The sequence below is a fragment of the Daphnia carinata genome, chromosome 3 (assembly GCF_022539665.2).
Source record: "Daphnia carinata strain CSIRO-1 chromosome 3, CSIRO_AGI_Dcar_HiC_V3, whole genome shotgun sequence".
Taxonomy (NCBI): Eukaryota; Metazoa; Arthropoda; class Branchiopoda; order Diplostraca; family Daphniidae; genus Daphnia; species Daphnia carinata.
Genome location: NC_081333.1, coordinates 2,188,285 through 2,209,004, shown reverse-complemented (window position 1 = coordinate 2,209,004; position 20,720 = coordinate 2,188,285). Strand labels below are relative to the sequence as shown.

At 39.5% G+C, this 20,720-nt stretch overlaps 6 protein-coding genes, 1 long non-coding RNA gene and 1 other non-coding gene across 10 annotated transcripts; 5 read left to right on the top strand and 3 right to left on the bottom strand.

Moving 5' to 3' along the window:
* The first annotated feature begins 124 nt into the window (after nt 1-124).
* LOC130693797 (serine/arginine repetitive matrix protein 2-like) lies at nt 125-6,177 on the top strand. 2 transcript variants are annotated; one of them, XM_057517009.2, is made up of 18 exons: nt 125-253; nt 424-606; nt 677-801; nt 930-1,006; nt 1,066-1,191; nt 1,271-1,479; nt 1,545-1,694; nt 1,759-1,950; nt 2,629-2,751; nt 2,880-3,439; nt 3,507-3,681; nt 3,761-3,846; nt 3,907-4,000; nt 4,063-4,209; nt 4,280-4,644; nt 4,797-4,912; nt 4,974-5,349; nt 5,403-6,177. In XM_057517009.2, the coding sequence occupies exons 2-18, from the start codon at nt 455-457 to the stop codon at nt 5,858-5,860; spliced, it is 3,531 nt and encodes a 1,176-aa protein (XP_057372992.1). In that variant the 5' UTR covers nt 125-253; nt 424-454; the 3' UTR covers nt 5,861-6,177. The 2 variants fall into 2 exon arrangements, with proteins under 2 accessions (XP_057372992.1, XP_057372991.1); XM_057517008.2 differs by having other exon boundaries at nt 4,280-4,653.
* Nucleotides 6,178-6,245: 68 nt separating this feature from the next.
* On the bottom strand, nt 6,246-7,241 carry LOC130693828 (transcription initiation factor TFIID subunit 9-like). Its single transcript, XM_057517049.2, has 3 exons — nt 7,018-7,241; nt 6,821-6,957; nt 6,246-6,754 (listed from the first exon to the last, which is right to left on the bottom strand). Exons 1-3 carry the CDS (start codon nt 7,127-7,129, stop codon nt 6,320-6,322), a joined length of 684 nt encoding a protein of 227 aa, XP_057373032.1. The 5' UTR covers nt 7,130-7,241; the 3' UTR covers nt 6,246-6,319.
* Nucleotides 7,242-7,292: 51 nt separating this feature from the next.
* On the top strand, nt 7,293-10,595 carry LOC130693802 (protein IWS1 homolog). The gene is made up of 11 exons (XM_057517014.1): nt 7,293-7,386; nt 7,571-7,715; nt 7,797-8,033; nt 8,112-8,243; nt 8,309-8,681; nt 8,743-8,887; nt 8,969-9,181; nt 9,250-9,412; nt 10,022-10,139; nt 10,207-10,318; nt 10,391-10,595. Exons 2-11 carry the CDS (start codon nt 7,574-7,576, stop codon nt 10,514-10,516), a joined length of 1,761 nt encoding a protein of 586 aa, XP_057372997.1. The 5' UTR covers nt 7,293-7,386; nt 7,571-7,573; the 3' UTR covers nt 10,517-10,595.
* LOC130693913 (U12 minor spliceosomal RNA) lies at nt 9,743-9,908 on the top strand. The gene has a single exon (XR_009001817.1). It is a non-coding gene; the product is annotated as a U12 minor spliceosomal RNA (small nuclear RNA).
* On the top strand, nt 10,554-15,881 carry LOC130693834 (ras-related C3 botulinum toxin substrate 1-like). Of its 2 annotated transcripts, XM_057517056.2 has the most exons (7): nt 10,554-10,569; nt 10,638-10,713; nt 14,644-14,926; nt 14,997-15,111; nt 15,177-15,294; nt 15,352-15,398; nt 15,488-15,877. In XM_057517056.2, the coding sequence occupies exons 3-7, from the start codon at nt 14,814-14,816 to the stop codon at nt 15,641-15,643; spliced, it is 549 nt and encodes a 182-aa protein (XP_057373039.1). In that variant the 5' UTR covers nt 10,554-10,569; nt 10,638-10,713; nt 14,644-14,813; the 3' UTR covers nt 15,644-15,877. The 2 variants fall into 2 exon arrangements, with proteins under 2 accessions (XP_057373039.1, XP_057373040.1); XM_057517057.2 differs by lacking the exons at nt 10,554-10,569; nt 10,638-10,713 and having other exon boundaries at nt 14,830-14,922; nt 15,488-15,881.
* Nucleotides 11,254-12,529, bottom strand: LOC130693832 (ras-like GTP-binding protein RhoL). Its single transcript, XM_057517054.2, has 5 exons — nt 12,156-12,529; nt 11,895-12,009; nt 11,689-11,806; nt 11,580-11,629; nt 11,254-11,518 (listed from the first exon to the last, which is right to left on the bottom strand). The coding sequence occupies exons 1-5, from the start codon at nt 12,269-12,271 to the stop codon at nt 11,354-11,356; spliced, it is 564 nt and encodes a 187-aa protein (XP_057373037.1). The 5' UTR covers nt 12,272-12,529; the 3' UTR covers nt 11,254-11,353.
* LOC130693833 (ras-like GTP-binding protein RhoL) lies at nt 12,776-14,376 on the bottom strand. Its single transcript, XM_057517055.2, has 5 exons — nt 13,722-14,376; nt 13,455-13,569; nt 13,255-13,372; nt 13,142-13,188; nt 12,776-13,078 (listed from the first exon to the last, which is right to left on the bottom strand). Exons 1-5 carry the CDS (start codon nt 13,835-13,837, stop codon nt 12,920-12,922), a joined length of 555 nt encoding a protein of 184 aa, XP_057373038.1. The 5' UTR covers nt 13,838-14,376; the 3' UTR covers nt 12,776-12,919.
* An 830-nt stretch (nt 15,882-16,711) lies between the features above and the next one.
* Nucleotides 16,712-18,659, top strand: LOC130693857 (uncharacterized). Its single transcript, XR_009420660.1, has 6 exons — nt 16,712-16,819; nt 16,877-16,945; nt 17,003-17,196; nt 17,260-17,432; nt 17,486-18,295; nt 18,360-18,659. It is a non-coding gene; the product is annotated as an uncharacterized LOC130693857 (long non-coding RNA).
* The last annotated feature ends 2,061 nt before the right edge of the window (nt 18,660-20,720 follow it).

The window sequence follows — 20,720 nt, the reverse complement described above, 5'->3', positions numbered from 1 at the left end:
AGTACAAACTCTGTGCTAACGATAGAGAATAAGTCCGTCATGCTTCAAACTTGGCGGGGGTTTAAGGGAAAACAAATGACACAGTTGTGTATATATAACACCAAGTGGCAATGTAGCATCAACATCCGCCCGATTGATTTTTGTTTCAGAACTGCGTTTCCTCTGCGTCCTATCTGTGTGGTATTTATGACGCTGTCGTTTTTCTGAGCTTTGTCAAATTTTAACAGATCTTCTAATCGTCAGACGAGTACAAGTAAGTAATTATTCCTACAGAGTGTGTGATACTTAAATGAATCTACCGTGTTATGTTATTTAAACCTTATCTCGTACGCAAACCCTACCGTCATTCACTACAAGCTTGCATTGCTACGTTGATGAAGCATGTTTAAGTATTTACCCCTCGTTCTGCTTTCTTTTTTTCAGGTTTATTCGACTGTTACCACATTCAGGCATCATGGATCCTGAATTGGTTGTCCAAACACTCAACTTCCATGGGCAGCAATTGACAAAACTTTGGGAAAATGAACGGGGAGCTGCTTCCCTGCAAGTTGTGGCATCAAAAGATGTTGATTACCAAGTTTATCAAAATCGATCCAAAGATCTAGGGTATGTTTACAGCAACACCCAACAGCTGTTGTCTTTACTGTACTGATGGTTCTTGAATGTAACTTTGCAGGTTTCAAGAACGTGGAAAAAGAATAAGGTTGCATCAGTTCATTGTCGACAAAGCTCATCAATTGTACAAGGCAGAAAAGAAGTCAAATGACACTGTCTGTTGTGGATCAAAATTGCAAGATGAAGGCAATTCTTTTGAATTTTCATTTCTTATACTTTTAGTTGTGAATCTAGAAAGCAGATATACCCTTGAGGATGAAGGCCATGAAATTGTGAGATAATTTTTTAATTAGTGTACAATCTAATATTTCTAGATTTCTTCCCATTGATGCCACCTCTTGAGTCATTTTGCCACTTTGACAAAACTGAAGCACGAACAAACTTTTTTCATGTAAGTTTGCATTATAATATTTCCCTTTTTGAGATTATGGCTATCTTTCTTTCCAATAGTCCATCAAAGTTGGTGATGTCCTAATTGGCCAGGTCCAACAAAAGACTTTCCATGGCGTGGTGTTTCGTGTAGTTGCTACCGAGGGTACTACGATATTACGAGACGTTCGGGAACTAGCTATAAAGGTATAGTTTTTGAATTCGAAAAGCAAGGTCCCCTTGTAAAACGATCGATGGTTGAACACGATTTTTCCCCCTCCTCTAGGGCTCTATCCATCCAGATCAGTTTAATGCACCTTTAGACCGCAAAGAAAATGCGTTTAACACTGGAGACCTGATCCGCTGTGAAGTGTTAGACATTAATGCTGATAGTGAGAAACTTAATTGTGGGATGAAAGGATTGCATCAATCAATTGAACGGTCTGATTTGCAGCTTGGTGTCATTACTAAGGAGGAGTTGCCAAAATCTTACAAGTAAGTCAATTACTTGTTCTTTGTTTTGGATTTCAGCATAATACGGAACTTTTCGGGAAATGTAGAGCCATGGTTGATCTCACTGGAAAATCATACGAGGAATGCCTTCAGAGTAACCGGACCTTCCGTAATCCTAGTGCGATTGAACACTTGTCCAACTCGCTTGGATTAAATCTTTCGTCCGCTGCTTCAGATTCATTCTTAAAAGGATTGAAGTAATGTTTGAAGTTTCACCGAATGTTTCCACAATTTAAATAATTTCTCTTCATTTCATTGCAGTGCTCCAATCGAAGGAAGTGATTATGCTGATGAACTTCGTAGGAGTCAAAATAGCAAATGGGCTACTAAAAGCGTGGCTGAAGGCATCAAATACTTCAAAGCTGGACTAGAAACTGAGGCGTTTCAGTGTCTGAACAAAGCTCTACACATCGATGCAGTCAATATCGAGGGATTGGTGGCACGAGGCGCTCTGTAAGTCGTCTTTTTCGTTTAGGGTTTGTGGCGTAGCTATGCTTATTTATATATATATATTCATTTTAATTGGGATTGACTTCAATTAATCTACGTTATCATTACCATGCTCACAGGGTAAATCTTTGTTTCTACCGTATTTAAAAAAATCCAAGCTGCAACCATTGTAAGATATTTTGCCCAAAATCCGTCCAAGGATATTGTGTTCCTTTTTAAAAATCGAATGGGAGAGAGAGAGAGAACAAAATCAGGTTCAGCGTTTATTGAGACTGGAACTACCTGAAATTTGACCGAAGCGTGTGTCAGTATCCGTCGTAATTCATGATTTAAAACCTAACATACATTCTATTCCTCGCCTAGCCAAGACAATCAGGTGTTATAAAGACAAAAGTGAATAACGCTCAAGATATTTAGTGAACTTCGGGGCTTTGTTCCAAACCATGACGAAAACAGTCTTGATGTTTGTTGCCTCATTTTCAACATGGAATTGATGAAGAGTTGTGTGATAAGCTGTGAACTTTCGGTCGTCCACTCCAGCATCGCTTCATACCCCTTTGTTGTTATAATTAACGGCTTAATCTTCATTACTTTATTTAAATGGTTCCAGAACTCATTGCTGGATTTCTGAAGAGCATCAATTTTCACCCTTTTCCCTTCATTTATTGAAATATTTTACAGGTACGCTAATAGAGGGAGCTATGACAAAGCTATAACTGATTTCGAAGCAGCACTAAGTGAACGTCCCAATCATGCGAACGCAACTAACTATCTATCGGAGACGCTTGTCGCATACGCCAAACAGTAAGGAACAATCCATTTTCCTACTTGGTCTTTAATCGAATAACCTTTGTAACATGTACAGATTTTCGTAATTTCTTAAAAAGTGTATTCATAAATTTTATTTTATTATTTTTTTTTTTTCGTTCAAGATATGAGGATGAAAAGAATCTAGATACGGCAGTTCAACTTTACCAGAAATGCCTGAGTATCAATCCTAATCATACCGAAGCTCGTTCATCCCTTCAACGTTTGTCGAAGAATCGCCAGCGGCCTAATTTCAATATTGATTTTCTGGATATGGAAAACGGGTCTGCCGTTAAAGGAACCACGGGTAAGGCTACGGAAGAAACTGGGAAAAACGAAGAAGGGCGCAAATCTCGTCGACATCGTAAACGAGGAAAGCGTGGAAGCAGCAGTAGTAGCTCAAAAAGTGGGAGTTCTTCCTCCAGCCGCTTTTCTTCATCTGGTTCAGATTCATCTCGTGGTCGTTCACGATCTAAGAAATCTCGCCGTTCGAAAAAGTCGAAACGCGAGCCTTCACTTTCGCCCTTCAGTAAGAAAATGGCTCAGTTGAACCCGTCGAACAGTGCCACCTCCGCTGGTGATGCTGGGCAGGCAGCACCGACAAATCAAGCATCCACGTTTTACCCATCAACAGAATACCCCTCGATTTCAACTCAGCCACATCCTGTACCGCCCCCTGCTTTTGGTTGGTGACATGTACTTTGAGGTTAGCTGGAACTGTTTACCTAAACATTTTATTCAAATCCATTTAGGTTCTCTCGGTGGAAATCCGCCTCCGCCGGCGTTTGCCGGGTATGCTTCTTCCGGTGGCGCGCCTGGTCAAACTGTTGGCTATGAAAAGGAAGTTCAAAGTTTCATCCAGCGAACAGCTTTCAATGAAGAGTATGAGAAAAAAGTAGAGTTGTTTTTGCAGCGCGTGGGTAAAGGGTAAAAAAGATTCTTATTAACTAGTGGTTATCGCATTTTCAGAACCCGTTTAAATACTTCTTAAAATTTTTATTTACAGGGGTAAAGATGGAGATAAGAAAGAGGAAAAAGAGAAAGACAAAAAGAAAAAGAAGAAGAAAGATCGTAGCAAAGACAAGAAAAAAAGTAATTAAAACTTCCCAATTAATGCAAGAATATTGGTTAAGTAGAAAATTTATTTTTCAGAGGATGGTAAACGTGATAAAAATAAGGAGAAAAAGCACAAGAAGAAAAAGAAGGGTTCTGAAGATGAAGATTCTGATAAACAACTTTCCCCCAAGTAAGTTGATCTTGTAAAATGTGAAACTTGGTTATGCCATATGGAATTTTTTCCCTCAATAGTCTGTCTGGATTGGATGAACTTGGTGAACTAGAGGCCAAACTTAGTGCTGTTTATAATAAGCTAACAGCTAAGGAGACCTCAAAGAAGAAGAAGAAACGCAAGAGGCATTCCTCTAATTCTAGCGATTCCTCCACATCTTCGGGCAGGTAAATAGATTTTTCTTTTTCAGATACCGTCGCGTTTTCATTTTATTGTAATGCAAATTGTTGTTTTTAGTTCGTCGGATTCTGAACTGGAGAGGAAGAAACGAAAGGCTAAGAAAGCGCTTGAGGATCTTGCGGCAGCTGCCGGCCTATTACGTGGAAATGATTCGAAATTGAATTTGAAACCGGAGCCCGTTCCACCTCCGTCTTACGTGCCAACGCCAGGAGCCGCAGGTATGTCTGCACAAGCTGGAGGTAACTCCGCTGATGATGATGACTATCCTGGAAAATGGAGGCCAATGGCCCTGAAAGTGAAACTGGGACGTGGAGATGATGAACCCGAAGTTGAAGAAAGTCGAATGGTATACATGAAGGAAGAAAAAAGGGCTCCTCTGCCCCAACTAGCACCCGTTGAACAGGAAGAGGAACTTCCGCCAGGTGACTTCAGTAATTAAAATTTTATTTTTATATTTATGTCTTTTTTCCGTTTGCTTGTTCGGTATTTTTTTTTTATTATCATTATTTATTTACTTTTTTTCTTCCTTTTCCTCTCTCCGTGCCTACAATTAAAAACCATTTGATTCGATCAGGGGAGGACAAAGTTTCTTTCAAAATTCAGTCTTTCGGATTGTTTGGTCCTGGGCCTCGTCAAGCTGCACCAAAGCCGGTTAGTCCACCAAAAACCAATGAGCAAACTCAGTCAGAGGTGTGTAACTACATGAGTAGAACGTTCAGTTCGTATTTTCATGTGCTGTAATATTTTGCAGGTTAATCAAGACAAAGATCGTGGAGGGAGTCGGTCTCGTTCTCGTTCTCAGCGGCGTCGCTCTCGTAGTCAGTCCCGAAGCCGCAGTCGTGGAAGGTCAGGTTCGCGATCTGGATCACGTTCTCGATCCCGTTCTGGATCATACCGCCGAAGACGATCGCGATCCCATTCTGGCGATAGACGCCACCAGAATCAGCGTTATCGTGGGGGAAATCGCCATCCGAACCAAAATTATCATCATCGAGGTGGGCGCTATCCACAACGCGGTGGTGGCTTCCAGAACCGTGGTCGGGGATGGAATAACAACTATAACAACAACCGTGGAGGATATAACAATCGTCCCTACAATAACCGACCGTATCACAACAACAATCAAGGTATTCGCTTCTATTTTGAAAATTTAAGCATGTAATGACGTAACGATTTGTAGGCGGATATGATAATCGTCGCCATCGAGGCCGCAATAGGGGCGGTTATTGGCAACAGCAAATGCAACGATCCTATTCACGTAGCCGAAGTCGCAGCCGATCCCGATCTCGCAGCCGCTCACGCAGCTACAGTCGAAGTGTTAGTCGAACCCCATCCCGTAGCCGATCTCGCAGCCGCCAGGACAACTATCGTGGCAGAGAACGGGATACTAGGGATGGTAGGGATGGGAGTCCTCACGGTCGCAATGATCAGGAACAGCATCGGAATGATCGGCAAAGTAGAGAAAGAGATATGCAGCAACGAAGTCCAGTTCGTGATGAGAAACCTGGTCCTGTTCCTGCCCCCTCGGTCGCGCTAGCTGCATCCACCCAATCTGAACGTCGCAAAGTTGGAAGTAAATGGGATGATGGTGGTGGCGGTGACGACGATGAAGACCTAGTACCGCCTGGCTGCGAATAATTGCTGTTTACATTTGCAGCGTATGATGCTGAAAGTCCGACGAGCACATGGAATTCCCTCACTACTTTTTCTCATATTTTAACAATCCGCCCTTCCCTTTACAAGTTCAACATGATCAATTCTGCCTAGCAGTTTTCAACCTAAAATTTTTATTATCAAACCAAGCTGATTTTTTGCCACGTCAGTCGTTCCATTGTGTTCCTCTGATCGTTTGTCCCTCAAGACTCCTTTGCGTGTCAAATGTGTAAGCCGGTTAATTTCCATGTTAATCATTTTGCTTATGTACGTTTGGGATGCATATTACACGAGGAACGCAACTTTTCGTTTTTAGTTCGAACAAAGTAAACTGACGATGAAACTATATTGTCGATTTATCTTTTACTTTCATCATTAATCAAGCTAGCAAAAAAAAATTCTAGAATTTCATTGAAACGTGACACCAGACAAATAACAGGATTCCTACGCAGCATCATAATCATCGTCTTCTCTTTCACGTTTTACTCCACGAACATCCATTTTCTCTGCTGGCTGATTAGGCTGCGCCGGAAAAGCGATCTGAATTTTGGGAACGTTGGCGGGAGTATTTGTAGAACCGGCGTTAATCTTCACCAATGGGCGAGGAGTATTTGGGGTTCCTGAATTTATAGTAGTAACGCGAACTGCAGGTGAACTTGGTCGATGCACAGCTCTTCCAGCACCAAGCATTCCCATTCGAGACGCCGGAGTTGATCCACTCAGAGCCATGGATGATTTTGGTAATGTTTTCTTAATCGTCTTTAACTTGTAGTTACATGCAGCAAGGCAATGGCAGTCAGGTGGCAGACGAATGCCACAATGGGGCTTGACAGAGGGCAAAGGTATACTATTTTTTGACCTTGCAACTTCCATGAGAATCTAATTAAAAGCAAAAACTGCACTATTGCAATCAAATAAAATAGCTAATATATAATTCAGTATTACTTCACGGGGTGGAGGAGAAGTAAAAGATTGCTCCATTTGCATGGAAACAGCAAGTTTCACATCTTCTAAGTCAATTCCTTTTTTCTTTGCATGATTGGCATATGCCTTGGCATCATCGAGAACAGTAGTGACGTATCCTTAAAAATATCATAAAACATTTAAATTAAATTATTTAAAAGACCTTATTCCAAACATACTGTATATGAATTCCAAAAGTTGATTGATCACGCGAGGTTCGTATTCAATAATGCCCATATCCTTTAATATAGCTTGAATTACTTGAGCATCACGAGGGATTTTGGTAGACATGATTATTCAGTTAAACTATTTTACGTAAAATGCTTCGACACGCCTGGTTTACGACAATTATTCTGAGATTATTTCAAAGTTGTTGTTTATGACTTTTGTTGCCAGCTACTAACTGTCAAGCCAACAGCCCCACCTTGTGTCGATGTGTGGCGTTTTTTGTTCAACGCGAAGCTGTTTGGGCATTAGCGAAGTTTCGTCTTCCTTTTTCTGTTTCGTAATTTTAACTTGGCATTTACCTTCGATCAGTCATAACTACGGTAAGGTGGACATCATATGTAGAGATTATAGTTTCTAGGCTATGAAAAGGAACTACACTTACTTATTCGCGTCCAATCACCCTGCCACCGGCTTAAAAAAAACTAAAATTAGAACAAGAACTCTGTTTTTGTCCTTTCTGTCTTCATGAGTCTGATTTGTTGTTTCCATTTGAAACATTTTTAGGGTATGGAAAACTCTGTAGATAAATCTGTTTCTAATACTAAAAATGCTACAGAAGAGAACTTGAAAGACGAAAGCTTGGAAAATGATGGAAATAGTTCAGTATCAAGAGAAACGAAAAGGCTGGAGGATGAGACTGATAATTCTGGTAGGAAGTTAACTCATTCTCATGCTTAACTCATGCTTCATGCTCAGTGCTTACGTTATATACCATTACTTTGAACCAAAGGCAATGCAAAAGAAGATGGTGCATCTCAATCCCCTCGTATGAAAAAAGCCACAAGGAGCAGGACACTGTCACCCTCTAAATCCCATTCAAGATCAAGATCACCTTCTTTGTCAAGGTCAAAATCTGGATCTCGTTCTAGATCCGGCTCACGTTCGTCGCGTCGTTCGTCGAAGTCACGCTCGAAATCACGTTCGGTTTCAAGATCCCGAAGTCGCTCCAAATCAGTATCTCGGAAAGGTATTCGTAAACAACTCTGAAGAGGAGCGAATATCGTTCTAAATTCTAAGAATAATTTCGTCTTAATGAATTCTCTAGTATCTAGATCGAGATCGAGATCAGGTTCTCGTTCCTCCCGTTCGAGATCTCGCTCTTCACGTCGATCATCGAAATCACGTTCAAGATCTGGCTCTCGCTCGAGGTCCAGTAGCCGTTCGAAATCACGTTCTCGTAAGGATTGCTGTACGAGATTTCTATTGAACCTATTTCACCAATGTGAAAATTACTCTTTGAAGGCTCAAGATCTAAAGGCTCAAGGTCTAGATCAAGATCAGCATCCTCCCGATCCAGATCATCATCTGCTTCGAGCGTTAACAGTAGAGGAGTTGGCTCTCGTAAGCGTAAGCTAGGCAGTAGAAGTGGCAGTGATTCCGACGGTCCTGGAAGCTCCAAGAAGAAAGGAAAAAGCAAGTCACGTATTGCCCGCCCAGCTGGCGACTCAAGCGATGAAGAAGGCAGTGTTGGAAACGAAAAAGACAAAAAAGCATTAGAAGAGGTTTTTGGTGATTCTGGTGACGAAGCTCCGAAAAAGGATGACAGTGAACTACCAACCCAAAAGGTTTCTGACAGGGAGCAAGACAGTGATTCAGATAATCAAGACGATCAAAGGTAAGAGTCATAAGATATTTTCGCCGAAAATTTCAGTTCTTAGCAATACTCGCTTAAATAGGGCTGAGTTTGTTTCGGATTTTGATCTTATGATGGCCCGTAAAAAGGATGAAAAAAGGAAACGCAAACGCAAGGACGTCGATATCATCAACGATAACGATGACTTGATTGCTCATATGATTCAGCAGATGAAAGCCGCCTCGGAGGTAATATATATTTGCTTGATTACCTTCGTTTATGACAATCGTTTTTTGGCTTGCTGATATTCTAAAACTATTCCCTTAAAGGAGGATCGCGAATTCAACAAACTTCGAAAGCCTGCAACAAAGAAAATCTCTCTTCTTCCAACTGTTATTGCACAGCTACGGAAACACGACTTACAGATGGCATTCATCGAGCACAATATATTAAGCGTGTTGACGGATTGGCTTGCCCCAATGCCAGATCGCAGTCTCCCTGCACTACGAATCCGAGAACAAATTCTCACTATGCTGCGAGAAGTAAAAATCGCATTCTTTTTTCTGGTGATAATGAATTCTTTGAGTGTTTGTTTATTATTTATTCCTAGTTTCCACCTCTGGATCAAGGAGCACTGAAACAGTCTGGCATTGGCAAGGCAGTTATGTACTTGTGTAAGCATCCTAAAGAAACCAAGGAAAACAAGGAAAAGGCTGGAAAGCTAATCAGTGAATGGGCCCGACCTATTTTCAACTTGACGACAGATTTTAAAGGTACTGGGAAATTTATTGTCAATTTGGCAACCGCAGAATTTTCGGGGGGGAGGGGTAGGTTTATATTCATACCTGTTGCGGTATTCGTACATTCGTACCAATAATGCAAGAAAAACACTTACTTTCATTTCTTATTTCCGAATGGTACGATTTCGCCTAGTAATTAAAAATGAACTTTGTACTGTTCATGTTAAGGCTTGCGATGACCCTCGTTTCGTTTACGTTGCTTTTAATCTCTTTTCAAAATTTTGCGAATCGTGCAGCGGACATTATCATCGCATTTGTGCAAACGAAAAAGTACAAGTTGAGAGGGGAAGCTTAACTACAGTTGTGCCTTAAACTAATGAGTAAGGAAAATAAGAAGCCTTGGTGACGCTTGGCTACATACGTAAGCCTCGTGCATACGGTGCTAATCTTTGGAGGGGTATAAGTCGTCCTTGGGTGAGTCTCGCCTACTTTGCGAGTGCTCAATGCCCAAGTGCTTACGATGTGCCTCAACCCCTAAGAAATTAGAATAGATTTACCTGAATGTTGTTAAACAGGAGTAGTATTTGCTAAGTGACAAAATGTTTTACAAGCAAGACTTTTAACGTGTTATTTACATGATAGCTTTAAGCCGGGAAGAGCGAGAGCAAAGAGACTTGGAGCAACTTCCTAAGGTACGTCAGCAGGCCGCTGAAACTGCAGCATCGAAGGACATCTCAAAAGCCATGCAAGAGGAAGAAACGTAATACCCTTATAAAATATTATTCTTTAATTATGTTTAGATTATTAAATTGTGAAATGGGCATTAGATCTGTACGACCCGGAGACCCCAATTGGGTACCAAGAGCACGGGTACCGCAACCATCCACTAAAGATTACGTTGTCCGTCCCAAATGGACCTCTGAAGTCGACATGTCAAGGGTAAGAATAATAACGATTAATTTTGCTTTAGTGAATTGTCACCCGATAATGTTGAGTTCTCTGACCCAATAGACGTCGAAGAAAACGTTGTCAAAGATGGAAAAACGAATTCAAGAATATAGCCGGATGAAAGGTGGGAAGAGCAAAGGACCTAACAATGCTATCCTAAGTATTGAAGGCCGTAAGATGAATTTATAAGGATCTACGTAAGCTGACAAATACAGAAGTGTTATGCATCTTTTCACTAGTTTGTAAGAATACATTCGGTCAAGTTAAATGAAGCAAAAAATTTCATTTTCATTAATTTGCTTCACTCCAGGTTAAATGTGGTTGTCCGGTATCGCGCATCGGGCACCGTTGGATCGCAGATTCTTTCTCAGTTGATTCGAATAGCAGTAAGTCATTTAGAGTTATTTAACTTTACGTTTAAGAGCATGTCTAGCAAAAGGACATAAAGGTGCCGATTTAGGCGACAAGGCCGTGTTAGCTATAATGATCCTTCGATGATAACCGCGAGAAGCGTGCAATCTGCGAAGCTATCGTCTCACAATTCACAACACTCTGTTCTTACGGCTTGTTGTGAATTGTGCTGATAAATCTCGGTTATTGTGCCCATTTTTCTGAGAAAAACCGGTCGCAAATTAGATTTTTTTACACATTCGGACTTGGGGAGATCGTTTTGCAAAAAAAAAATTATCTTTGGAGGTTTTTTAACTACATATCGAAAATCTGTTGACTAAACTGTGTTGATCTCAGTATACCGCAAAAAAGTTTTGTCGGAAAGGGGGGGGGGGGCTAAGGTTGATTTTTAGGCATTTTTATTTACCAAAAGCCATGTGCAATTTTAACAATTATTTGCACTTATTATGAATCACACACCAAAAAAAATGGAAATTAAAAATTTCTGTTTTTTTTATTATGGATTTTTATTTTACTCCTTTTCGTTTCTTTTTTTTTTCCTTTTCTATTTCCGTTTATTCCGCTCCGGGTATAAGGATTTTCTCCGTATGTAGTTGAAGACTTAAGTTTAATGATTTAAAGAAGGTCGCACCTGGACGGCTTTGGTTTTGGTTTATTTATAGCGACCCGAATGGCCTCTTCGAAAATTTGTACTATATTTTCCCCTGTTTTTGCCGAGCATTCGTAAAAACCATTGATCTGGAACTTCTTGCTCAATTCTCTGCCCTCAAGCGTAGTTACCTTTAGAGAAAAGACAAATTTTTCAAATCAATTAAACAAAAGGAAAAATTTTGATCCATACGCATTGTCTATTGGTCGATCCATAGTCGCTCCGTATGTCTGCTTTCGTTCCTACAAAAATTTGAATGGTAAAGAACCCTTTTGTTTCCCACTGACTTATGTTTTGATACCGACAAGGATGATGGACGTGTGAGGACAATAGTGCTTCAGTTCAGGGATCCACTTTTGTACAATATTTTCAAAAGAAGACCGATGGCTAACTGCGTAGCAAAGTAAGAAAACGTCCGTCTTCGAAAACAATTTTGCTGTCATTTAATGCCTTTGGATCCACTCTATATTACTGATACAGCAAAGTGTTTAAAAAAAACAGACTTACATTGGGATAGGACAAGATGCGAAGATTTTTATATTCTTCCTGACCGGCTGTGTCCCACAATGTAATGCTATAAGGATATCCATCAACTTCGACCGTGCCAGAATAGTTGTCAAACCTGAGCAGAATAATGTTTTAATTTTACTACGATCATGCCAGGCACGTTTTTTGCTCTAATCTTCTTCAGCTACGCCATCATTTCCACTTAGAAAAAGATCGTAAATTCACTCTAGATTTTGTAGTAAATTCCTAGATCAAACTTACACGGTCGGAACGTGTATCTCAGGAAATTCTTTCTTCGTATACACAATGAGAATGCACGTTTTCCCCACCATACCGTCACCGACGACAGTAATCTTTATCGGTCGTGCTCGATTCATTTCGTAGGACCTAAACACTTTACTTGTGGCAAGATTCCGCGAAAAAGCGTTTTAAAATTCGTTGGTTTCTTGAGAGAACAAGTAAAAGTCTCACAACTCGATTGTTCAACAAAGCTAAGAATCGTGAATTCGTCAATTGACCACGCCCAATTTGACTAGAAATATCCGCTGTTGGTAGATAAAACAACAGCTGAGTTAGTGAGGAAATGATCTTGATACCAATTTGTGGTTTTCCTGCTACAAATCATGTCACTCTTCACTAACAGGTTGTTATTTTTCTTAACTACCACGTCAGAAGTCGTCATTTCAAAGGACAACAACAGCCACGAAAACTTATTTTAGATGTAAAAGACGACAAAGAAAATGTTATCGAAGACCGACAAAAGAATTCAAGAATGTAGCTCAGAATCCTCTTTCAAATTTCAAATTCTTTTGTCTTCTTTTCTTTTGTCTTACGGAGAATCTTGCGCCAATTGAATTTAAACTCAGCTGAACTATACGAAGCTTGATTTTTCTCAACAACTGTAATGCAAAATCAATTAAGGGTGCCACAAAAAATTGACAAATTTGAAATTAAAAAATTTATCTATTATTTGACGGGTTAACTCTGCGTGAATTTATCTGCTATCTCGCCTGCACATCATCCGATTAGAGCAGGCTGCAACTTCTCATTTTAGACTTTGGTTTGTTCAGAGCTGCCCGAACGGCCTGTTGGAAGACCAGTTTCACATTCTCCCCAGTTTTGGCGGAGCATTCGAGGAAAACACCAATTTTCTTGCTCATCTTGAGACCTTCGGCATACGAAACCTTTAAAAAAAAAAACGTTGGAAAGCGTGAGCGCGTAATTTTTAAAATATTCAAACTCTTTACACAATCTTCGTTGGTAGATCCCTCTTTACGGACATCCACTTTTGTTCCTAAAGATATTCGAAGTATGGAAACAGTACAATAGCAGTTAAATCTCGTTTGTGTTACTAATGTACCAATAACGACGATGGGTGCATGAGGACAGTGATGCTTCAGTTCTGGGATCCATTTGGAGGAGACGTGGTTAAATGACGTTCGATTGTTGACAGCGTAGCACAATAGGAACACGTCAGTCTTTTAAAAAGATATTTCATTATTGCCTTTAATTTTGTCTTGTAGAGCACAACCAACAAGAGATGCTGTTTTGAAATAATACATTAGGATAGGAGAGAATGCGCAGTCTTTCGTAGTCTTCCTGGCCAGCAGTATCCCAAAGCGAAACATTGTACGAGTTTCCGTCTATTTCAATGGTGTCCGAAAAATTGTCGAATCTAAGACAAGATCGGGTGCGTTAAACATACTTTTATTGCCACAGTATACTTTCCTTCTTATCTCACCAAAATGGTATAATCTTTACGTATTTTTTTATCACGACAAGGGAAACTCAATGAGTAACTTTTTTGCTGAGTTTTTTTGAACTTACATAGTTGGAACGTACTCCGAAGGAAATATGTCTTTGGAGTATACAATGAGAATGCAAGTTTTTCCCACAGTACCGTCGCCGACAACTGTTATCTTTAATGGCCGATCCCGGTTCATCGTCGTCAAAAATGAAGTTCTGTCGTTGAAACCGGATCAGGGGTTTGCCAGTTTAACACTCACATTAAGCAAAGCGCAAAAAATTCCAGACGGAAAAGGTTGTTTGGTGTGACAAAAAACCGCAATGGTACTTTACGCCTTTCCGGATTGGCGTACTGGTGACGTAGTTAAAAAGAAAAGTCGAAAAATTCTAACGTCTAGTCTTTAGACGTCAGAGCGAAACACTTTAAATGTCGTTACGTCTCACAGCGCGAACTGTGAAGGGATGGGCGCATCAGTGAGGCGGGAGGCGGAATGTTGAGATAAGCACTATTTGATAAGCAAACCTACCATGTATCATTGTGTATGACGAAGCGGGATGAAGCAAACGGTTCACTCAAGGGCGAAGTTGGGTAAAGCGGGTGGAGCTCGTCATATAACATATTGTCATTGGTATAGAATGCGTATTCCCGGATGTAATATCACACCAGGCTTTCTCGTGAAAATGAATTTAGTTTCAAAAGTCGATGGACTAGCAATGCAAAAAACGAAATGTTAAATTCGATTCTATTGTGGATTTTTCTGGTTGATACTATAGCCCAGAGGGTTCCAGCTCCTGTAGGAGATATGGAATTTTAGCTCGAAGTGAAAGTTCTAATATGCGAAATACAAAAACAATTTGGGCTAAATTGCAACCAATAAAAAAAAATTATCATGCAAGCCACAATTGATGATGAAGCAAGATATGGTAGTATTAGATTTACAAAATCTGGAAATGCTTTACGTAACGTACTAAAATTAATCTTATTTTGTGGTTTCCCTTTAAGCAGAGTAAGCAGAGAAGCCCCCATGCCGTTGTATTTAATTTTCGAACAGCTGTTAGCGTCAACAGACGTATCCATATTGTGGCATACCGATACTAAACTTTGCTAAGATTTGAACTGCTTGTTCGATCTTGCTAAGTAGAACGTCCTGGAATTGGGATACACAGAAGAAAATGGCAAACCGTTCCATTAAGGTATTGCTGATCGGTGATGGGGCAGTTGGAAAAACGAGCCTTTGCACCGTCTTTGTTCATCACTGTTTTCCAAGTGAATACGTCCCCAGTGTGTCAGTATACACTACCACAAAAGATATCGTACAGTTATCGATTCTTAGTTACATGTTTTTGTTCTTACAGGTTGGACCAATTCTTCGCAAGTATTAACATTGAAGGTAAAATGTATGCACTGAACATTTGGGATACAGCCGGGCAAGAAGATTTTGACAGACTACGCATGTTATCCTATCCTAATGTAAGATAGACGTTACAAATTGTGACAACTTATACATACTGATTCACAATCGATGATGCATACAGACAGACGTTTTTGTGGTGTGTTACGCCGTCAACTGTCGAAATTCTTTTACCAACTTGACAGCTAAATGGATTCCCGAAATAACCAAACACTATCCGAATGCACCGTTCATCGTCGTCGGTAAGCAATCTGTTATTTCCATTCCACGAATTGATTTAATGCCTTTGTTTGTTTAAGGTACGAAAGTGGACGTGAGACATGCATCAGAAAGCGAGGAAGATATTGTGAGTATTTATATTCCTTAAAAAAAATTTCTGAATTTTTTTGCAACCCTAAATTAAATCCCTTGGAACGAAAACTGATAACATTACAGATTTCCTATCGGAATGGATGTCATACCGCAAAACAAATCGGAGCTACTTACTTTGTCGAATGTTCAGCTTTGAATGGAACCAACGTAATAGAAATCTTTACAAAGGCGGCTGAAACTGCCTTGGGACTACGTAGAAAACCGTGCATCATTCTTTAAGACAGGCTTTGGGAGAATTTCTAATGTATAGCGCTATAGCGTACTGACGCGTTCAAAAAATTACATGATTTAGGAGAAAACTAATGTTGTATTCGTATTCAGCGCTCAATATTGATTATCGTAGGTGAATTTCATCGCATTTCAAGAGATTAAGGATTTTACCGATTTTGACAAAAGTGAGAAGGCTACTCCCTTCCTACTTTTTCATTTTTGGCAAAAATCTAAAAATCATTTCAAATACACGGTTTTGATTCAAAATGCAATGAGGATTACGAAAATCAACATTGTTTTTAGGTGCGAGCTATAGTTTTTGAGTTATTCTAAGTTTAAGTGATTTCCCTTTAACCATTTTGATCCCACTTTATTCCAAAAACGCTTAATTGCCGAGAAAACTAACGTTTATTTGGAATCATCGATTAAAGTACATTAGGTTTCATTGAATTTCAAGTCGAAATTATAAGCTCATATGGCAATCCGTTTTACTCAAAAAAAAAAAAAAAAAATTTCGGCCTTTTTATCTTTTTTACAGCTATGGTCATCTATCGGCCAGATTCCTACTTAATTTTCTAAATACAACTTTACGAATTCTAGCCATATAAATATATAATTTTTTTAATTAATAACTTTATTTCATTAAAATATAACTATACAATAATTATTTTGTTATATTCTACTTACTTAACTTCATTATTATTACTATTAACTATTAACTTTCCATTTTGTGCTGCAGCAATTATAATGAATGTAATTCTAATAGCAATGAGAATAATTGCTTGTTTTAGGTATAAATAATATGTTTGAGTAATATAAAGTCATTATTGGTTGTTGCGATGTGAAAATAATACACAATAACGTCTTTATATTACTCAAACATATAAATTTTCTTAAGTTAAATTTTCATTTGGATAAGTAATCTAAATGTTTAAAAACATTTAGTTTGTGGCGGATAAAATTTCTCGTAATGACTTTTGCGTCCACAAGGGGCGCCTTAAACCGTGGCTCATCGGACATTTTTTTTTTTTTCAGGCATATTTTTAGATTGGCTTAACGCGTGTAGTCTGCTGTCTACATTTACTCGCTAGATAGATCGTCCTCGCTAGATTTTACTTGTTGACCTATCTATATAATCTTATTTGTTTCATTCTGTTCTACATATTTTCTGTCCAGGGTCACAAGGTAAGTGTTTTTTGTATTCCTAGTGTGATTACTTTAAACTATGGTTTTGTTTAACAGTGTGAAAGACATTTTGCCAGTGTCCACAAGCTGGTGGGGGCGGCGGTATTGGTCCGTTGACGTCACAAAGTAAGATGAAAATATCGAAACATGTGTTCGAACTTAACTTCTTGGTGCTTTTTATAGTATGGGGAAGGGGGATATTTTTCGAAGGATTGTCCACAAGAGGGTCGCGGCGGTGGTGGAAGTCGTACCTGCCATGAGATAAACAAAAAACAAAAAAAACATCATTTTTAGTGCTCATTTTTAACGAAGAAGAGGGCAATATAGCAAGGGATTTTCCTCAAGGAGGAAGCATTGGTGGCAGAAACTGTTATGATGTAAACATCAATTATATCTTCACAAAAAATTTTATGTTCCAGTGTTCATTGTTTTACTCCTAGTGTAAAAGACCACACCTCGAAAGGCTACCCGAATCTCTTCAGTGAATTGACGGAAGATGGAAAGCCACATGAGCAATACATTCCAGAAGCTGTGACATGTGATGAAAAGGAACTGTTTAAGGGCATTGTCTATGTGGGAACGCTTTAACAATTTTGATAAAGTCGTCCTCCATGTAAGCCATTTCTCAAAACTGTATTTTTTAAAAATATCTATTGTTTGCTTTAGGCTACAGGAAAAGATGTACTTCAATACATAACATCATTCGAAGAAGCCGGCCTGCACCAACTACTACTTCAAAACATTAAGAATTCTGACTACATAAAATCAACACCTGTTTAGAAAGCTTCAGTTGTAGTTATTCTTGCCAAAAGAGGTTTAATTGCTTGTGCGGTCACGGGCTCCGGAAAAAGGTAATCCAACTAATTAACGCTGTGTAATTTTGAAACCTTGATGCCCTCGTACTGACTTGATTCGAATGGATCGGTATGAACTGGGTAAGTTGAAGTAAAAGTAATTTTGAGTGGGCACGCCGGTGATTGCGACTTATAAAAGGTCCAATTGCATCTAAGATACTCAACAAACCCTTCGTGATATTCGTTGATTAAGTCATCTAAAATTTTACATTTTTTCATGCAGGCGGCGTACTTGGTACCGGTTATGAACATATTGTTAGAACAAGGTGTTGTTGGTGCGTCTCATGCCATGGGGCAAAAGCCAGAAGTTGTAATTGTCGCACCCACTCGTGAATTGGCCATTCAAATTCACCGCGAGGCGTGTAAATTCTCCTACAGTTCGGTTTTAAAGTCTGTGATTATATATGGAGGGACTCTCACGAGCCATCAGCGGTCAAATCTTCAAGCTGGGTGCAATATTTTTGTTGCGACCGCGGGGCGATTCAATGATTTTCTCGACCGTGAAGTATTTGACTTCTCGGGAGTCAGGTTTTAAATTTTGGACGAAGCTGATCGAATGCTTGATATGGGTTTCGGTCCCAATGTTGAAAAAATTGTCAATCATCCAACGATGCATCCGAAAGTATGTCCTCGATGGCTTTTGAGTATGAGATTTGATTGATGTAATACTATTTGTTTCTCTGTAGGGAATCCGTCGTGTTTGTATGTTTTCGGCTACATTCCCAGATGAAGTGCAAGAGCTGGCTGCGACGTACATGGAAGACTACATATTCGTCACAACAGGCATTGTCGATGGCATCAATCCGGGTATTGAACAGCTGTTTTTTCAGTGCTCGAAAAGAGATAAGAGAGCTAAGCTGATCGAAGTTTTACAAGATCTTGGTGGTGCCAAGACTATCCTTTTTGTCAACAGCAAAAAGACCGCGGATTTCGTCGCTGCATTCTCGTGCAATAACAACTTACAAGTAAAAATCAAAACTGTTGGAATTGGGCAAAGTGTCTTGACTTTAAATGTCTAGTCTACCAGCATACATGGTGAGCGTAAACGACAATCGTAAATGTCTCTTCTGAAGCTTCTGACAGAAGAATATGCCCGCAATCAACTCAAGAATCATGTAAGGTATGGACTATATATATGAATTAAGAGTTTTTATGCCTAATGGTGTTTTACTGTCTTATTATAGATGAACAATTAAATTTTGATCTGAAAAGGTTTCTTGTTTGGGGCAAGGTCCTGAATAAATTATTATGTTTGGATACACTACATGGAATTTCCATACTTCATTCAGATTCTCATTTAAAAACGGTATTAAATTTTTCATAAATTGAAGTGCATATCTGGGCTCCCTTCCTTTCCGTAGCCCCGTTTCCCCTTGACTCGTAATAAGCCCGTAGGGGGTCATGCCCCTACTGTACGGTATATATAAAAACAACATATACCGAGGTTTGGAGGGCTCTGGCCGGAAAGGGGACGTGGGGTGCCGCTTCGTCCGATGATGTGTTCACGGAGGGTGACGTGGCTGCCCACAAATCCGAACTAAAGGTTAATCGCTCCTGTAAAAATGTTCCAAATCTTCAGCTCTTCTTCCGGCTTCTCTTAGCCAATCACCGGGTAATCTCCCCGGTGGGTCAACAAGGCAGTGTCTCCCCCTGCCTGGGTTGACGGCAACTTTTGAAAGGGCTATTGTGCCTTTTTAAAGTTGCAAAAATAATTGTAATGTGCAGAGAATTGTCAATAAAATTTTTTTTATAAAATATTTTTTGCAAAATTCGTTTCTTTCATTGTCTGTGTTAGCTTTGTTCACACATTGCATTTATCAATTTTTTTTTTGGCTTTGCTTTATTTGTTTTTGTCACATTAGATGGTAAGGTGACGGGTATTGGTTTATATGTAAGCATTCTATTATTATCCAGGGATCGAACCTTGGATGTTTGGCATACGTCGCCGATGCTCTACCAATGAGCCACGAATCATATGATTTTAAGTTGGCTTTTTTTCTAGTCACTTGTGGACATGCATTTACACTTAGAATAAAACTGAAATGCAATTCTGCAATATACTCTTCTACATTATTCTACTTCATTTGTACACATCTATTGAGGTTTGAACCCAGGATAACAGGTATCGCAGATGAAAGCTCTACCACAGAGCTAAGAACCTTATGGAAGCAATAGAAAGATAAACATATAGTTGTGAAAGACTGCATAAACATCCTAGACGATAACATATGATATGCGATAATAAAACATTTAGATATATCTCGTGGCTCAATGTTAGAGCATCGGCGTTGCACGCTGAATGTCTGAGGATCGGTTCCCATACGAGTAAAACAAAATACAAAATTACTTCATAAAATATCCATATTGTTCCTTAGATCTAAGTTGAAGAATTCAAAGAGTGTAATAAATAATACTTACAGATAAACGATAAACCAATGGAAACAATGTTTACCATCAAAGGTGACAAAAACAATAAAGGTGATTTAAGCAAGCTAAATAAAAAAAGTGTAACGTGTGAACACAGAGAATACAGACAATGAAAGAAACGAATTTTGCAAAAAATATTTTATAAAAAAAATTTTATTGACAATTCTCTGCACATTACAATTATTTTTGCAACTTTAAAAAGGCACAATAGCCCTTTCAAAAGTTGCCGTCAACCCAGGCAGGGGGAGACACTGCCTTGTTGACCCACCGGGGAGATTACCCGGTGATTGGCTAAGAGAAGCCGGAAGAAGAGCTGAAGATTTGGAACATTTTTACAGGAGCGATTAACCTTTAGTTCGGATTTGTGGGCAGCCACGTCACCCTCCGTGAACACATCATCGGACGAAGCGGCACCCCACGTCCCCTTTCCGGCCAGAGCCCTCCAAACCTCGGTATATGTTGTTTTTATATATACCGTACAGTAGGGGCATGACCCCCTACGGGCTTATTACGAGTCAAGGGGAAACGGGGCTACGGAAAGGAAGGGAGCCCAGATATGCACTTCAATTTTTTAAATATAAAATACCGTCTCGGAAATCCGAATGAAGTATAGAAATATC

Excerpts from the sequence above, each read along its gene's own strand:
- LOC130693797 (XM_057517008.2), top strand. The coding sequence starts at position 455 with ATGGATCCTGAATTGGTTGTCCAAACACTCAACTTCCATGGGCAGCAA. Across the intron at positions 1,480-1,544 it reads GAGTTGCCAAAATCTTACAA|AGCCATGGTTGATCTCACTG; the intron begins GTAAGTCAATTA and ends CGGGAAATGTAG. Across the intron at positions 4,913-4,973 it reads ATGAGCAAACTCAGTCAGAG|GTTAATCAAGACAAAGATCG; the intron begins GTGTGTAACTAC and ends AATATTTTGCAG.
- LOC130693828 (XM_057517049.2), bottom strand. The coding sequence starts at position 7,129 with ATGTCTACCAAAATCCCTCGTGATGCTCAAGTAATTCAAGCTATATTA. Across the intron at positions 6,958-7,017 it reads ACTTTTGGAATTCATATACA|GATACGTCACTACTGTTCTC; the intron begins GTATGTTTGGAA and ends GATATTTTTAAG. Across the intron at positions 6,755-6,820 it reads CTTCTCCTCCACCCCGTGAA|ATTCTCATGGAAGTTGCAAG; the intron begins GTAATACTGAAT and ends GCTTTTAATTAG.
- LOC130693802 (XM_057517014.1), top strand. The coding sequence starts at position 7,574 with ATGGAAAACTCTGTAGATAAATCTGTTTCTAATACTAAAAATGCTACA. Across the intron at positions 8,034-8,111 it reads CAAATCAGTATCTCGGAAAG|TATCTAGATCGAGATCGAGA; the intron begins GTATTCGTAAAC and ends TGAATTCTCTAG. Across the intron at positions 8,888-8,968 it reads AGATGAAAGCCGCCTCGGAG|GAGGATCGCGAATTCAACAA; the intron begins GTAATATATATT and ends ATTCCCTTAAAG.
- LOC130693832 (XM_057517054.2), bottom strand. The coding sequence starts at position 12,271 with ATGAATCGAGCACGACCGATAAAGATTACTGTCGTCGGTGACGGTATG. Across the intron at positions 11,630-11,688 it reads CACGTCCATCATCCTTGTCG|GAACGAAAGCAGACATACGG; the intron begins GTATCAAAACAT and ends AAATTTTTGTAG. Across the intron at positions 11,519-11,579 it reads GATCGACCAATAGACAATGC|GTAACTACGCTTGAGGGCAG; the intron begins GTATGGATCAAA and ends TTTTCTCTAAAG.
- LOC130693833 (XM_057517055.2), bottom strand. The coding sequence starts at position 13,837 with ATGAACCGGGATCGGCCATTAAAGATAACAGTTGTCGGCGACGGTACT. Across the intron at positions 13,373-13,454 it reads GCATTCTCTCCTATCCTAAT|ACTGACGTGTTCCTATTGTG; the intron begins GTATTATTTCAA and ends TCTTTTTAAAAG. Across the intron at positions 13,189-13,254 it reads TGCACCCATCGTCGTTATTG|GAACAAAAGTGGATGTCCGT; the intron begins GTACATTAGTAA and ends GAATATCTTTAG.
- LOC130693834 (XM_057517056.2), top strand. The coding sequence starts at position 14,814 with ATGGCAAACCGTTCCATTAAGGTATTGCTGATCGGTGATGGGGCAGTT. Across the intron at positions 14,927-14,996 it reads AGTGAATACGTCCCCAGTGT|GTTGGACCAATTCTTCGCAA; the intron begins GTCAGTATACAC and ends TTGTTCTTACAG. Across the intron at positions 15,295-15,351 it reads TGCACCGTTCATCGTCGTCG|GTACGAAAGTGGACGTGAGA; the intron begins GTAAGCAATCTG and ends TGTTTGTTTAAG.